The sequence below is a fragment of the Protomyctophum bolini genome (genome assembly GCF_963924005.1).
Source record: "Protomyctophum bolini genome assembly, chromosome: 5".
NCBI classification, from domain to species: domain Eukaryota; kingdom Metazoa; phylum Chordata; class Actinopteri; order Myctophiformes; family Myctophidae; genus Protomyctophum; species Protomyctophum bolini.
In genome coordinates, this window is record NC_137866.1 from 36,129,066 (window position 1) to 36,145,108 (window position 16,043).

The 16,043-nt window shown below is 41.3% G+C and overlaps 1 protein-coding gene across 3 annotated transcripts; it reads right to left on the reverse strand.

Annotated features, from left to right (window-relative positions):
- Positions 1 to 419: 419 nt before the first annotated feature.
- On the reverse strand, positions 420 to 14,394 carry ampd1 (adenosine monophosphate deaminase 1 (isoform M)). Of its 3 annotated transcripts, none has more exons than XM_080763932.1 (15): positions 14,255 to 14,394; positions 10,331 to 10,494; positions 9,636 to 9,789; positions 8,496 to 8,667; positions 7,955 to 8,174; positions 7,328 to 7,457; positions 6,941 to 7,135; positions 6,541 to 6,672; positions 5,997 to 6,160; positions 5,133 to 5,259; positions 4,190 to 4,353; positions 3,573 to 3,693; positions 1,974 to 2,147; positions 1,442 to 1,552; positions 420 to 1,304 (listed from the first exon to the last, which is right to left on the reverse strand). In XM_080763932.1, exons 1-15 carry the CDS (start codon positions 14,279 to 14,281, stop codon positions 1,149 to 1,151), a joined length of 2,211 nt encoding a protein of 736 aa, XP_080620058.1. In that variant the 5' UTR covers positions 14,282 to 14,394; the 3' UTR covers positions 420 to 1,148. The 3 variants fall into 3 exon arrangements, with proteins under 3 accessions (XP_080620058.1, XP_080620057.1, XP_080620059.1); XM_080763931.1 differs by having other exon boundaries at positions 10,331 to 10,496; positions 14,251 to 14,382; XM_080763933.1 differs by having other exon boundaries at positions 10,331 to 10,496; positions 14,260 to 14,380.
- Positions 14,395 to 16,043: the final 1,649 nt, after the last annotated feature.

Below are 16,043 nucleotides of genomic sequence, written 5' to 3' on the forward strand. Positions count from 1 at the left end.
TCCTCAGTGTAAATAGCCTATAACTGACAGTGTACAAATGGACCTGCTGGTTCCATTGTACTGTAATGTACAGAGTTACAAATGCATAAAAAGATAAGTGCACTTTGACTATACATTTATATACATAATTTAACATGCAAGTCTCGGGCGGTCCAAGTGCAGAGGGCCAATACAAGTTTGTGTTCTGTAGACTTAAATATCCCCTTGGTTTTTGATACTTTAGTCCTAATTTCTCTGTTTCGGTCCTGGGTTCAGAACTGTTACTACTACTAGTCATGTTACTAGACAACTGAATTTCCCAGCAGGATCGATAAAGATCTACTGTGTGTGTCAGATCAGTCAGTCAGTCTGTCCCATCTTAAGCAATCCTGGCAGATTGATGCAGCATGGTGCTTTGTTAGAAAATGCACATTAAAATGGATTTTTAATATAGATTTCTTTATTAGTTTCATTCATATACATGGTGTTGCTCCATAAGACACATCGCCACACTGACTTAACACATGTATGTATAGACACATGGGAATAGGCTATACAAAACACTTCTTAAGATATCATGTGCGGACAATATACTCCAGGTGGCCTCATTGCGTATCTGCACTCTCACCAGTCAACTCAAATCTATAATAGTCACAGATGTAAAAAGAAAGGGATATTAACAATTATTATTCAGTGTAACCTTTTCATTTAATTTCAAATACTTTTATACTGACTACTAATACTACTACTAATATTAACTATTGGACATAAATAATAAAATAGTAAACTTGCATGCTTGGAATTGGAACAGCTGGAATCAATAATTATATTTTAATATTGACGAGCGGACATTAAGTGAAGGTGGGGCTGCATGCATGGGCCCCCCAGGCCTACGTTTCCCATGTATGATACGAAAAGCTTCAGCTTTCAATGGAGAATACATCAGTATAGAAGGCATTTTACTTATGATTCCATTCCTTGAAGTCATATAAACGTACTGTATGCGTACAGGCACAAATCAAGGTGTTTTGAAAGCACATAACCTTATATGGTACACATGACAGTTATCCATTTCTGGGTTGGTGAAGAATTAAGGGCTACTAAAGTACTATATCATATCATATCATACTGTACTTTGACTTTGCAAGGAGTTTTATTATGGGCACTGTTTAATCTGTCTTCAGGCCCTCCTTGATAAGGTTGAGCTCGTAGCACAGGGTTTCATAGCGGTAGGCCATGCGGATCTGTGCCACGTTGGTCTTGCGGATGTCGTTGCCCTCCGGACCCTCCTTGAAATAGTGTTCACCCAGGAAGTGAGATTTTTCCTGTAGTAGAGAAACCACAGGGCCGCAGGTATAAGTGCTATATCTACACAGCAAAAACCCTGATTGTGAAAGTTGCAATCTGTAAGTTTGATTTTGATTTTGTTTTTTTTACCACACAGTCAAGCCGTATTACTTACCTCGTGTGACAGGCCACTTTGCAGGACACTGTTCCTGGAAATCTCACACATGTCACATGTGCTAAGCTTGAACACCTGGGCTGCAATGGCATATTCCTCCATCAGGGGCTCCTGTGAGCAGCACACAGATTCAGTCACACTGATAAACGTGTGCGTTAATAATAGTTAGCTAAAACTAAAAGTAAAAATGAAAGCATGTAAAATCGTAGTATATATTTTTCCCACAATCATATCTGATGTCACGCGTACTTTAATCCTACCTTTTATACCTATAAATGAACACTTTCCTCTCAGGCTCATAATAGATGAAAACTAGTCCATTCCTAAAACTAAAACTACGTATGCACACAAGAACTAACCCTAAATCAAACACCAAGTAAAATTATATATATATATATATATATATATATATATATATATATATATATATATATATATATATATATATATATATACACACACACACTATAATACCGTAACTCTGCATTGTACAACATGCTCTCTTCTGAACAGAAAGTGAGACATCAGTGACCTTAGTGTAGTGGAACTGCATGGGGTCGTCAGTGGATAGGGAGACCACAAGGCCCTTCTGGAGGAATTCCAACAGGGGGTTCTTGGCGTACTCCAGGAACAGGCTGTTGTTGCTGAGAGGGGACATGGCGATGGGAAGCTGGGTCAGGAAGTACAAGTACTGCAGCACGGGGCTCTGGTGGGGGAGAACCAGCATGGTTAGCACCAGCCTGCCATGTTTAGTATATAGTATAGCCTATAGATGTCACAGTAACATTTGAGATTATAGTTGAATGTTTCCACTTTAACACACACACACAATTAAGCTGCTATATTATGAATAAAATAAAATATTTTTACTTCAAGTGCATGGTTGTCTTTCCCGGCCCTAACTCCATCACCAGCATTGGCCCCTGTCTGCTAAATTTACACAAGTCTGTAGTGTTTGTAAGCTTAGGAACATAGCCAAATTGAAGTCTGTTTTAACACATAAGGGCCTGGAAACAGATATCTCGGCTGTACTACTGTAAATCCCTGTATTTTGGGTTGACTCAGTCCAGTGAGTCCACCCTCCAAAGACAATAAAGCACCCCTGTTTTGGCCCTATAGTTGCACAATACATTTCATGGCCATTATAATCACCACTCCTGAATGGAGTGCCTGGTGCTGGGAGTCTGGTGCAACGCACAGGTCCTGGGCCTGGTGAGAGCAGGAGTGGACCTGGTGAGACATAGGAGGGGCCCGGACAGGAGTCAACCCAGTCCCTGCAGAGTAGTTCCGGAGCAACGGATTGTGTGGCCTTGCTCATTCTCTGATGGACTCTACTGGGACATAAGTCGGGATTTGATCAACCCCGGCTGGATCGCCTGTGTGAGGGGTATGATGTTTGAAGACCCGAAACCCCGTTGACCTCATGAAACATCACTGAAGATACGTCCAAGGTGCATCCATGCGATGTATTTCTTAATCTATGAATTCCACTTTCTGAAACCTGGTTACCCATAGTCACCCACTCATCAGCTTCTTTCAGTTCCACAAACAGACTCAAAAGCTCAGTCTGAGGTGGACCCGTGGTTTATGATTTGTCCTTAATGTATTTAACCTACTTTTAATGTCATCTTATTCTTACAAAACTTCTATCGGTTGCTTGTTTGTTTCAATTTCTCTTTACTTTAGAATTTTGCTACTGTGTTTTAGTTTATACAATTCTACAGTAAGAGTATGTATGTTATAGAATTATAGAGTATGTATGTGTTTTACATTCTAGTCTTCCTTTTGTTGGACTATGATCTAGTGTGTTCTTGTTTTGTCATCCATGATTGGATGACTACTGTTATTTTTGTGCTACTTTGGTGTATATAAATAAAGACTGACTGGACATGACTTGACTAATACAATATAGTGTAACTACTACAGCGATTAGAAGAGCTACTGTAGGAGGTTAGTCTCCCAGCTCTCCTATTGCATTTACAGTATATCCTGTGGTCATGGTGGGACACCTACTGGTTTATAACAGGTATTGCATGAACGTCAGAGAGATTAGATTATCACAAAAGAGATTTTTCCACTGGTCAATCACACATAATGAAATGCTCAATTTGAGGAGGTAGTGGACATTGACCTTCTTGAGATTGAGGCCATGGGAGATGTTGTCGGCCGTCATGAAGCAGGCCAGCAGATGTGTGATGGCACCAGCCTCTCCACAGTGAGGCCTGAACAGGAAGGTGTTCATCCCCCTCTTCCTGGAAAGCGGAAGACATTTTTAAACAGATTGACAATTTGACAGTCAACTGCCATATAATAAAACTGGGGTTGTGTCACAAAAATCGGAAGTGGTCTGAAGATTTATTTATTGAGAATTATTGCCCTGTTGTTCCCGTCATAAAAGCACTTTCTATGAGATAGTGGTGATTATTATGATCCTGTACGCTTAACCACTTGAACGATACTGTACTTTGTCCTATGGCGAATAGCAAAAATAGGCTGTAGATCGACTACTTTCACTACTTAATGTCCATTACTTACAATTCCATTACATAATCCTCAGTATTATGAATTACTTATAATCCTCAAATATGAGGTATTTTGACATTTTTTGCCTATACTGACATAGGATAGGCTTAGGTAGGCTACCCAAAAAGGGGACACCATGGCAGGCTGAAAATGGTTAAACTTAAAACAGATCCAAACAGATGATCAATGTGTTCCATAATTGAAAATGAACAGAAGGATACTCACCTACGGAGCTGGTTGATCATAGCAATGTTGGCATACATGTAGTAGATGTAGTAAGTATAGGATGGGTTCTTGACAATATCCCACTCCTCTGGCTTGGGGCTTTTGGAGGAGAACATATGGCCACTGTGCTTGGACTCATCATCTACACTGTCAAAACCTGTCACCTAAGGAGCATAGGTAGAGAGAGATAGAGATTGTCCACTAACATATGATGTCACCTCTTCTTACCACATGAACCAGCATCCCTATTCTGGGACGAAAAATTTGGCAAAAGCAGCGTTGTCACTCCGCATCTTAGAAAAAAGTACTGCGAAGCACTCCAGGTTAGAACAAAATCCTTCTAGGTGCAAGGCTCGAAGATACAAGATGAAATGAAGAAAATGCCAGCACTCATTATATGTCCTTTTCACATGATTTTATTTACCTCTGACGAGAGTGGACAACGTACGCGTTTCGGCCTGGTTGGCCTTCCTCACAACACTGAGGAACGCCAACCAGGTATAATGAGTGCTCGCATTTTCTTCACTCTACATCTTCACTAAAGCCAATCTACACGCTCACAACATGTCACAAGGAAACACGCTGTGAGCTTTTAGATATGGATAGTATATGGTAAGTATAGGATGAAAACAGAAGGGGGCTTAGGACAGAGCCCTGGGGGTCTCCGACTCTCCAGTCAAAGTCAGTAGGTGATGTTCTCAAACATTGTTTGGCTTCTGTACCTGATTTCTGAACTACCATATTTTGTTAATATTTTTGTTTTAGAAAATAAAAAAGCACAAGATGCTAATATGGATTAATAATAAATTAACAATACCTTTTGAAGAAAATAACTTAACTACAAATAAGAAATGGAGTCCGAGTTGAAATTAGTAGTTGGTGATGGTAGGGTGAAAGTGGTTAATGCTGGTCTCATGTTTCCATGTGTATCTGTTGGTCTTACATGATTGAGGAAAAGGCTGAGCTCAGGGTTCGCTTGTGGGTTAATGGTGGCCTCGAAAATGGGCAGGAAGATGTTCTCCAAGTTCTTCCCGAAGTGGGGCACAAAGTCCCTGCCCCTGAAGATATCACTGACGTAAAGGAAAGACATTAAATAAAGTTAATATATATATATATTTTTTTTTTAAGTAGGCCCAATAAGAGCACAAAGCGTAGAATGTCATATGGCAGGAAGTGATATTTTTTGGTTAAAAATTAAAAATATTGTTTGGTTAAAATAAAAAGGTTACCTCCATCTCACAGAATACATTTTCAGTTTGGAACACCAATCAAACCTCACAAAGATCATTTAGTAGCTTAACATTTATTTTTGTTTCAGTTCCAATTTTGTCTGCCAATTTTTTGTCTGGCCATATTTTGTTTTCGTTCCATCACTTCTGATTTCATTTGTTTATCCTGTATTCTGAATGAGTTCTCTTTCCTGGTTGGATAAAATTGGCATCCCATCCTGAAAATGTATTTTCTGTTTGCTAAAGAGCTCGAGAGACGTGGTGACTTCTGTTACTGAACAAACACTGTAGTTGCTATCAGAATATAGAGCTATTTAAAACGTTTAAACAACTAAATCTCACTACCACGCCCTTTAAGCATATAGGCTACTATATTGTGTGAGGGAGTCGCTTGCCAAAATGAATAGATTGCATACTCATCTATCGCATCCGTTATTTTTGACAAGTGATACTGTCATACTAGAGTATAAAAAGGCTTTAGTCCCTACAATATCTCTAAATGAAGGCCAAAGACAGGATAAACTGCACTGTGACTACTGAGTGAAATCCAGGAAGCAGAAAACCGAATCGACACTTACTAGATCCTGGGCACCTGAATCATCCACTTGAACTGCGGGGAAAATACTCTGTGCTTGCAAAACCAGCTGGACAGCTTGGCCCACTCGTCATTTTTGCAGCCATAGATTGACAGACGTGGTTCTGCGTATTGGTACTTGGCATCCTCAAGGTCACCGGCAACTTCCTGTTTGATATAAATGAACACTGTCATCCCACTCCACACAGTTATATCCACATGTGATGAATCCATCTGTTTTTGCTGATCAGTTCAACACACACAGCTAAAAGATCAGTATATGGGGCATGAAGAGCACTCAATCTCAGTCTTTGCCCTCTGTCAAACAATACAACAATCTATACTGGAAGTGCAAAACACTAACCATCATTCAGATTGTAATCCAATTATGAAATCTATGTGTATTAGTTAGGTTTGACAGCTGTCTTTTTCTCCACTGTTCTAGCCCATAAAATTCAGATGTCTCAGCTGGAGTTCTCCAGTCGCCTGGCTACATCTACTGAGACATCTGAATTTAATGATGTGACATAAGCAGCATAGAGACTAACCTTAATGATGGTGGCGAAATACTCTCCATTGATATGGTTCTCTGTCTTCATGTACAGATCCCGCAGCTCGCTGGCTCCCACAGGGTTGTACTTGGCGTTGAATGTGTCGAAACGCTGGAAGGTTTGTTTGCCCTTCATAGAAAGAGGATGAGAAAAGAACATTGGCCGGGAGTTTCAAGTTTTACGTCAAAACCTTTTCAACATTAGTGTGCTTCCACCTGAAAATTAAAGGCAATCAGAAAATAGAAATGATGTCACCCTTCAGATTATTCTCACATTGTACTTAGTATTACAGTAGTTGTGTGAGTGATTTTAATTCAAACTGCAGCTTTAATTGGACTCAATACTTTTGTCTCTGATTCCTAATTCTGACACAGCAGCCCGCCCAAACCGAACTCACGGCATGTACGTCCAGGGAGTCAACGGTGAGGTCGTAGGGGTGTAGTTTGAGGTGCTCAAACAGCTCCTTCATGGTGACCTCCTTGCCGTGCACTTTGTGCACAACGCGGTCCAGGTCTCTACGGTAAGAATTCTTGATGAAGCGCAGCAGGTGCTTTTGGTTCATGCAGGCAGCTGCGTGGATGTGCGTGTCAACCTGCAGCGAGAGTGGGTAAGAAGAGTTTTTATTTGATTTAACACAAATTGTGCCATCCTTGTCTTCATATGTGGATTTTTGTCAGTATCAGAAGATGTCCGGCCTCTTGTTAGGAACCTGTGGATGTCCTTCATTCATTAAACCATTCACATAAACCTTGCGAGTTCATTGTGATGCCGAGATCACGCCTACCTTCCTGCAGTTGTAGAAGTCCCTGTGTGGGTTCATTTTCAGTTCCTTCAACTCATCCATCTCATTAAGCATCTCATGCACGTTGAACTTGGAACGGAGGAACTTCAGGCGGCGGTGAGTATAAGTCTTCCTGCCAGCCAGGGAGAAATAAATCCACACATGAACTCACATCTATGTAATAAAAAATCTCAACTGTTACTTTAACTCTGATAGAGTATACTGTATTTGTTTTTGCATGTAGAAGACCCAGGTTGTATTAAAACGTGGTTATACATGCAATTCTGTATGCAGCAGCACCACAGATAGACACTAGGTTTTTTTTTGTGGGTACAGTGTACAGTATGTGGACCATCGTGACAGTGATCAATTGTTGATTAAAAAAAGCTTCTAACATATTATTTATGCCCCAAAATCTATAAATCTCACACTATTAAGGCAACGGACCGGTTCCACGCGCTGCACAAGGTGCCCTTTTTTTACTTGAGCACTTGCCCCTCTAAATGTCTGTGCACGCAATTGAGCTGCACTCAAATAGTCTGACGTGGACAATGTGAAAAACACCTGCGCACATAATGAAATATTCAATTGACGACAGTTCGGAGACTTGACACATCTCAAGGGACTCACGTTGGGCCCAGTGCGATGAGGGAAATGAGGAAGTTCATGTCGTCGATGAAGGTGTCGTAGTCAACGGCAGGCAGATCTTGGGGCTGGTGGTTATCCGCGGCCGCAGCGTTGTCGTAAACATAGATGACGCCGTCTTTCATGCGGGCAACCCAGCCCACGTTCTCAGCGAGTTTTGTGGCGTCGAAGGGGTCTTCCCCGTTCTTGGGAGGTGGGGTGAAGACTGGGGGGGGGGGATAGTTTCCTGAAGTTAGCAGCACATACTGTATACCTCACCATGTACAGTACAATATATATAAACCATTTAGAAAGCAGGCCCACATCCTCAGGAATGAAACGTATGAGTGGTCATTTTCTGGCCCACCAGTAGGCAGTGGTTTTGGTACATTTTGATGCCAATACTTTTGTACTTTTACTAAAGTACATTTTGAATTCCGGATTTTTACTTGAAACAGAGTATTTTATATTGCAGAATTGTTAAGTAAAATATTTGGGTACTTTTTCCACCACTGCCCACCACCAGTAGGTGGCCATACATGCACACCTGGCAGGGTCTTGACAACGTCCTCCTCATTGAAGGGCTCTCCCTCCATTTCCCGGAGGTACTGGGAGGCGGTGTAGGGAAAGCGCTGGTAGGCCAGCTTCATGTACTTCTCTCTGATGGTCAGAGCACGCAACAGACCCTTGCAGGATAGCTCAAAATCATCCATGGTTACCTAAAGCGTAAAGAGTAAAGTAGAGACGTAAATAAGTAAGAGTAAGTCATTCACAATTCTACATAATGAGCATTGTAACCTAGTATATTTTGATGCAATACGTCTGTATCTTACTCAAGTAAATCCTTCAATGAAGGACAGTATCTAATATATAAGTAATTATTCCATCAATGGTTACTTCAGGCATTAAATACCTGAAGTAATTAGTATTAGTGCAAATTTTGCGCTTATAATACTACACAATAAAATCCCCAGGGTTAATCCATTGTCCAGTGAGTTTCATTTGTACACTCACAGTAACATTTACACCAAATTGTACAATTAGTTTCCTGGCATAGCTAGAACAAAGGTCAGCACTTTAAAATAATTTCTTTGATTGTAATGAGATATTTTACTGAGTTGAACTTAAAATGATAAACTGGCCACTGCCATTCACATAATAGACTGCAATAGCATGCGCATTGTGCAATACCCGCTGGGAAGTACCGCAAACATACCAATATAGTGGCAGAACCGTAGGTACCATAATAGTGAGCAATGCAAAAACAGAACTGTTCATTTACACTCTCCCCTTAAATGGTCAAGCTACACTTTGGAAACTCAGGAACTCCCTCTACCCAGGAATCGATGGACTCCTGGGAACACATAAGGTCCGATGTATTCCTGTGAGGAAGGCCCTGGCTGTCGTAAGAGGTCATGACCTCTCAGACACACGGCCTTGACATTGAGACAAAATATATGTGGGCAAACATCACATGACACCAACTTGACCCACAGGGCAGGCCCGGATCTGCTCCATGCCACATAAACAAATTCCAGTTTTTTCTAGGTTAGGGGTCGGGTGTGGACATCACACGTGTGTATGCTGTTGACATGTTGAGAACAGAACTCTATGTTGTGGAACAAATGACCGGCATCAAAGTTGTCTCACTTTTTCTTTTAGTTTTTTTTTGTAAAAGAGAGCCTACCCCAGAGGCGTAGTCTCCGATGATGGCCACTCGCTGGAAATCGGGTACTTCCAGGTAGCACGGTGTGTCCACCTCCACCGCATGGACAACGCCAGCATGATGGGCTTGGGACCCGGCCACAGGCACAGCCATGGTGGCGCGACAGCGCTTCTTACTGCAGGCAGTGTTACACAGCAGGATTTAGTGCTTGGTCTGACTTAAAAAACACTTGAACGCTAGCAGCAGTCTTTTCAGAAGAGATTAATTGGTTGGTTGATTTAATACTTAATTAACAGATTACCAGTACAGGACAGGTCCCCCTCCGTACTGCCAAGTCTATGGACTTTGTAATATTAGTTTAGAGCACTTTTAAGGTGACGTCAAGTGGCAGCCAAGTCTATGTACTTTTAATGTTTGTTTAGAGAACTTTAAACAAACATTAGAATCAGAATCAGAATCAATCTTTATTGTCACATCACATTACTAGGAAGGTGGGTGAAAAACTTGGTTGTGCAGGCTCATCATTGCAGTGAAAGATAGAGAAAGAGAGAAAGGAGCATAAAGTGCATATATGACCAATGTGAGTGCATAATAAATAAAAGGTCATACTGAAGGTATGTACGAATGTAGATAAAAAGTCTGAATCAGTTCGGTTACTGATTACCAGGCGCCCCTCATTCTTTTTAAATAGAGTATCACTGAAACCCTGTACTCACCGTTTCTCCACGTCGTCATCATCGCGCAGATGTTGAGCCATCGCCTGGTTGAACATAGGGCAGTCATCATCCACATCAAACAGGGACATCTCACTATGGCCGCCATCGTTTAGGCTGTCCGACGCAAAGACTTGCTCCGCGAAGGCGCGCATCTTGTCATCGGTCTCTGTCAGACGGACGGGGGAATTGATTTAGTAAGCACTGAGTTGAATGTTGGCACTTTGTTTTAACAAGCTTAGACAACTGAAAGGTGAACCGATGAACAGATAGGCCTACAGACGACAAGAACCAACGCATGCAAGATTGATCCCAAAACTGATGATGATCATGGGACAATAAGCCATAAAAAGATAACTAATATACTGTACTACAGTATATATTCTAAAACATGGTGGCTGTAATAGAGAAATCAGGGGGACATGGCCTTCTATCTCAACGGTTACCCAATACAAGTCAGAGGCAAATATCACTGTACGACACCTACTTACATACTGCACACTACTCAAGTAGCTGCATGCGTTGTATTTGTATACATGACCAAGTGTTTTACTTGATTAAAGTACAAATCCACAGGCCCATGCATCTACAACACCATAATGAAATACAGACGGCTTGACTCAAATGGATACTAGCATGGCAGGTGCGTATGTTTATATAGGCTACAAACAATATCGAGCTCGAGGACACCAATCAAAGTGATGGGGCGACCGAATAGAACAGAGTTCAATGGAGAAGTGTGGACCTGTTCTATTTGGTTCCTCAATCTATAGGCCTATAGTTCTTGTAGCATTCAAGCTCAAAACAGATGACCATGGGACAAGCCACAAAAACAGCCACTGTAAAAACAGTTGAAACAGCAGGCAGACATGGACTTCTACAACAATAAAAGCCAGAGGCAGATACTACATGGCGACAGCACATACTTCAGAACATGAATTGTATGTTCTCATCAACCAAGTACCAAGTATGTCTTGGTCATGTGACCAAGACATACTGTAGTTTGGTTCAAGTCCAAATCCACAGACCCATGCACATACAACAGCATGATGAAATACAGATGGTTTGGCTCACATGGACTCTAACTAGCATGGCAGGTCAAAGGTGCGAAAGTTTATATTGGCAACAAAAATAGCTCTTGTACTCATTCATGCTGCTCGACAGCATCACCACTGATCGTGGGTGGCACTAGGGTCTCTACTCTAGGCAACTACAGAGGTCAAGTCACATGCACGTGTATGTAAACACGCGTACAGAACAGCATGTGCTTTCTAGGAACGGTAGGAATTTCATCGTCTCATTCATTGAGTTCATTCATTTATCATATCCACATACCAGCATGTACTATTCTACAACAAATATGGATAAATGAATGAAGTCTTTCTATGCTGAGACAATTATATACTTACTCTCAACACCTGATTATGTATTTTCCCAGCAAGTGAAGGACAACCCAGAAAAAAGAGAGTTATGTTAGCAATGAACAGGTTAAAAGGTGTTATAATAAAGCATGTAAATGATGTTACACATAAAGATGTAAAGCAACACATAACTGCTGTGAAATGTTAACTAATGACTGGACAGTATTACCATGGTATGACACATCACAAACATTGAATTAATACTGTATTAGGTTTCTGGGAATCAACAATGATGACCCAGTATTCAACGATGATGTCCCTGGTTAAGAAAAAAACACACTGGAAGTTACAAATACAAACAGGCATGAAATAGACATTCTAGTATTTGTTATGTAGATGGGCTGGGTGGTATAGAGTTCAAGTGGTTAAAAATTGACGATAAATTACAATGATGGATGTTAATATTAGAGGATACATGAGTGTACATGGGACAATTATGTTGCTGTTGCCATTCAGAGACAGGAGTGATGCAATCAGTGTGAGGTTTTTCAGCGGAAACATCAAAGTCCAAAGACAGCAGTATATTATACAGTAGGCTACTTGGATGTTCTGAGTAGTAATTAGCTCACCTCAACTCAACTGTGGTGATATGAACCCTCATGCACTTGAGCTCGGTTTGTAATTTTTCAGACAACCCTCATTTTTCCGAGGGGAAAACAAAATAAGGTTGGTCATCTTAACGAAAGAAAGGATGCAACTTAAGTCATATTTTTACCACCAACAATGGTTCAACTAGTGAAACAATTAACCAAGTTAGAGATTAGCGTCTTCGCGTTATGGCAAAATCAGAGAAAGTTATGTGGTGGACTAATAGTTTTTGTCTTCAGATTTTATATTAACCACTTTAAACTTGGGTTCACTATTTTGGGCATGTATAGGCAACATTTTTCTGACATTTTCAAAAAGGTTTTAAATGAAGAGTGAAAATGGCCAATTGGCCATTCTCACTATTTTTGTAAAGTTTAATCCATTTAAGACAGGAACCCCTTTTGGTGTAATTACCCTTCAGGCCTGGTTTTGGGGTTCTTGTTGCCGTACAGTATAGCAGCATAACATTTTTGAATAAATATTTGACGTTTTTACAGAAAACTTCAGTCAGGATTTAGAAGGCGTTTTTAGAATGGGCCTCAAACCAGCTCAATTTGAGAACTGCCTCAATCTAATGGATTCTACCTGTTTTTGCGTACCCCCCAATCACTGATAATAAAAACTTGCAGTGGCAGTCTGTGAAGGCAGGGAGGAAACCTGTGTCCACAACATCACGATTACACAGCCACTGCAGGTACTCCACCCACAACACAGCCCACAACAGGTGTCACATCAGGCCAATAAACTCCCTAGCGAGCAGCTTTGTGGACAGTGGACAACATGTGGAAGTATGCCAGATTGCCAGTTGGTCACGTCAGCTGGAAGTAGTGAGCCTATGTTTAGTAACCACTTCTGGTATCAGAAATGTATGCCAACATGATGTTATACAGTATCTTTCTAGGGAACTTCAACAATGTAACTATGATTTGGACCAACGCAACGCCATTAAAGGGCATCATAGTGTAGTATGAAGTCAACCATGTTTTTACCATGTTTTTATCATTCTGTAGATTTTAACCTTCACTGGAATACAAGCTACAAAATCGGCTTTAACTTGAACTAGTCTAGATTACTTAGTGCATTGCTTGGTGATTAACTTACAAATTATCACTGAATCACGTATCACTTTTGCATGCCAGGTCAGGTCACTGCAGACACTCGACATAGGAGAACCTGCTGAATGGCCACTGCCTTCAAATATCATTTCACTGACATTATGCAACCACTTGGAGCCCTGTCACAGTGGAGAGCCAGGGTGCACACTTCAGCAGCATTATGAAATGTGTATGCATGGCATGTAATGTCAAATGCATTGAAGTTACAAATGCTTATTACTACCAGGTGACCAGCTCCAAGCTGAAGCTGTAGTTTATTGGTAAGGAATCCTAATATTGTGATGTAGCGTCGTAAAAACGTTACAGAATATGTGAGGCTCCTCGTCATGTATATTTTGTTCCCATTTTGTGCAAACTATAGATTACTCCCTCTGGGCCTCAAGTTAGAACATAGTTAGACCCCTGAGTTTGGACGCAGAAGCCTTGAGAGCAGTTCTCCATGCCATCCTATAGAATGTCACACCTCACACGGGAAACAGATGGGGAAATTTATGGCCTCAACAGTTGCTGAGGGTGTGCTCCAGTCCGGAGGATGAGGTGTGTAGCTCCATCAGAAAATGAAAATGTCCAAAACCAAAGTGAGAGAGCAAGAGGTGTTCACTCTAGAGCGATGTTATAGCCTACTGTACATTTTTGTTTTCAAAAGTGACCACGAGTTTGGCAAATAGAATCCACAGAAAAGAAGAAAAGGTACAAACACAGGTTTCATTTAAAAACACTGGAACGCTATTAAAATAATTTGTGGAAGAACATCCATCAGAAAATGTCCTTCATGAAAAATCTGCTCATTCCAAGAGACTTACTGTACCTGGCATGACGACTTTAGGCATGTTGACGATCTTCCAAGACAACCCTCCCAATAGGACTGGCAAGTGATGGTCAGCTACTGGACCTCTGCAATGGCAGTGTGGATCACTATCCCTGCAATATTAAGCTTTTCTTTTGACACACCCCCCCCCCCCCCCGGTAACCAGAGCCAGCAGTGCCCACACTGGATATGCTCAGTCGCAACAGGCAAATTGTGTCCACGACTCTATTTTTAAGTCGTACATGTGAATCGAGGAGCACTCCCAGTCATGTACAGTAGAGCAAGAGAAGAGTGTGAGAGGTGTGGCATGATCGAGGTCTGGTTGCTGTGCCACTTCTGCAAGAACATGGATGTTCACATGGGCTCTAAATCCCTAATGTTCTTGGGCATTTTTTAACACTTTGAAAAACATTTGAAACTGTGAAAATAGGCAGTAGCAAGATACGGCCCCAAATCTATTCAAAAACAGACTTAGCTGTAAGAGTCATCAGACCAACCTTTAAGAACCTTTGCAGTTCCAAGAGTCGTCGTGCTGTTGCAGCGTTCTTGTCACCAATATGAAAGCTTAACACTAAGCTCCATGTTTCTAGCCAACAAGAAACGGAACAGAGTTAACAGAGTGGAGGAGAATGAAAGAGGTATTAAAACAGACCAGACAGACTGCTGCTATTTTCTCACTCACCCTTGGTATTCCCTCATAGTAGCTCATGCAGATTCCTGTTGGTAACATGGTCACTCTTAACCTGACTTTGCCAGCTGGGGGCTGGCAGCGTCAGGTTAGGTCACTCTTCCTGATGTTAAGTACTTCACGCAACATTCTGGTAGTGTAGCACCCGTCTAGAGACTTCTGCAGGGTTGGCTTCAGGCCAGGATCCAGCATTCACTGTCATATAGGAGAATAGACTCTTACATAGAAGAAGCTGAGGCTGATTTGTTTGAGGAGGTTGGAGTTCCATACACTGGGCATGCCGTTCAGGGCGCTCCATTCAATTGCCTTCCTCACCTTTAGATCTTGATCAGTTAAGTTCACCCATGAGCCCATGCAGGAATTTGAAGTCCTTGACTTTTTCAGAGCAGTACCTCCTGTTGTTGTTGTTATAGGTCAGGAGTGGGCAACTTAGATGATGGGGAGGGCCACTATATTTTCACACTCATTCCAAAGGGCCTTGCATATAGTGTTGGGCAGAAACCTCCGTATTTAAAAAAAATGTCATCATATGTCACACAAAAGTAGCAAAAATAGTCGATCTACCTGGTTGATCCTTCCAGTGTCCATGCATGTCCAGCCATGCATGTCTAAGTACAAACGGCTTGTACAGTGAAACAGAGATCTGCTATTTTTAATTGGAATTACATTCTTTCTTTTTGCTATTTTTTGAGTGGTGCAACCACTCCAAGGAACAGCAATGTACACCTATGTGTTCACCCATGTGTTCACCTATGTATGTATTAATGAGCACGAGTATGACTGAGTACCAGTAGGGGTGCTGTTTGCCAGAAACAGAGAGAGAGATAGTATTAGTGCTGCACTGTTGCCTGCTAATGAGAGAGAGAGAGAGAGGAGAGATCGGGGGGGGGGGGGGAGTTGCACCACTCAGCTCAAACGGGTGTGATTTTTAATATAAATGCTGAAAAGTAAAAATAAATATTTAATTTACATTGGACATACATTTTTTTATACTAGTAATTAAGCTACTAATATAGACTGAAGTATGTAATTAAAGTGGGTCATGTTTGCATGTTTGGAATGTAACAGCTGAAATTAATGCAGGGTGCATTAAGTG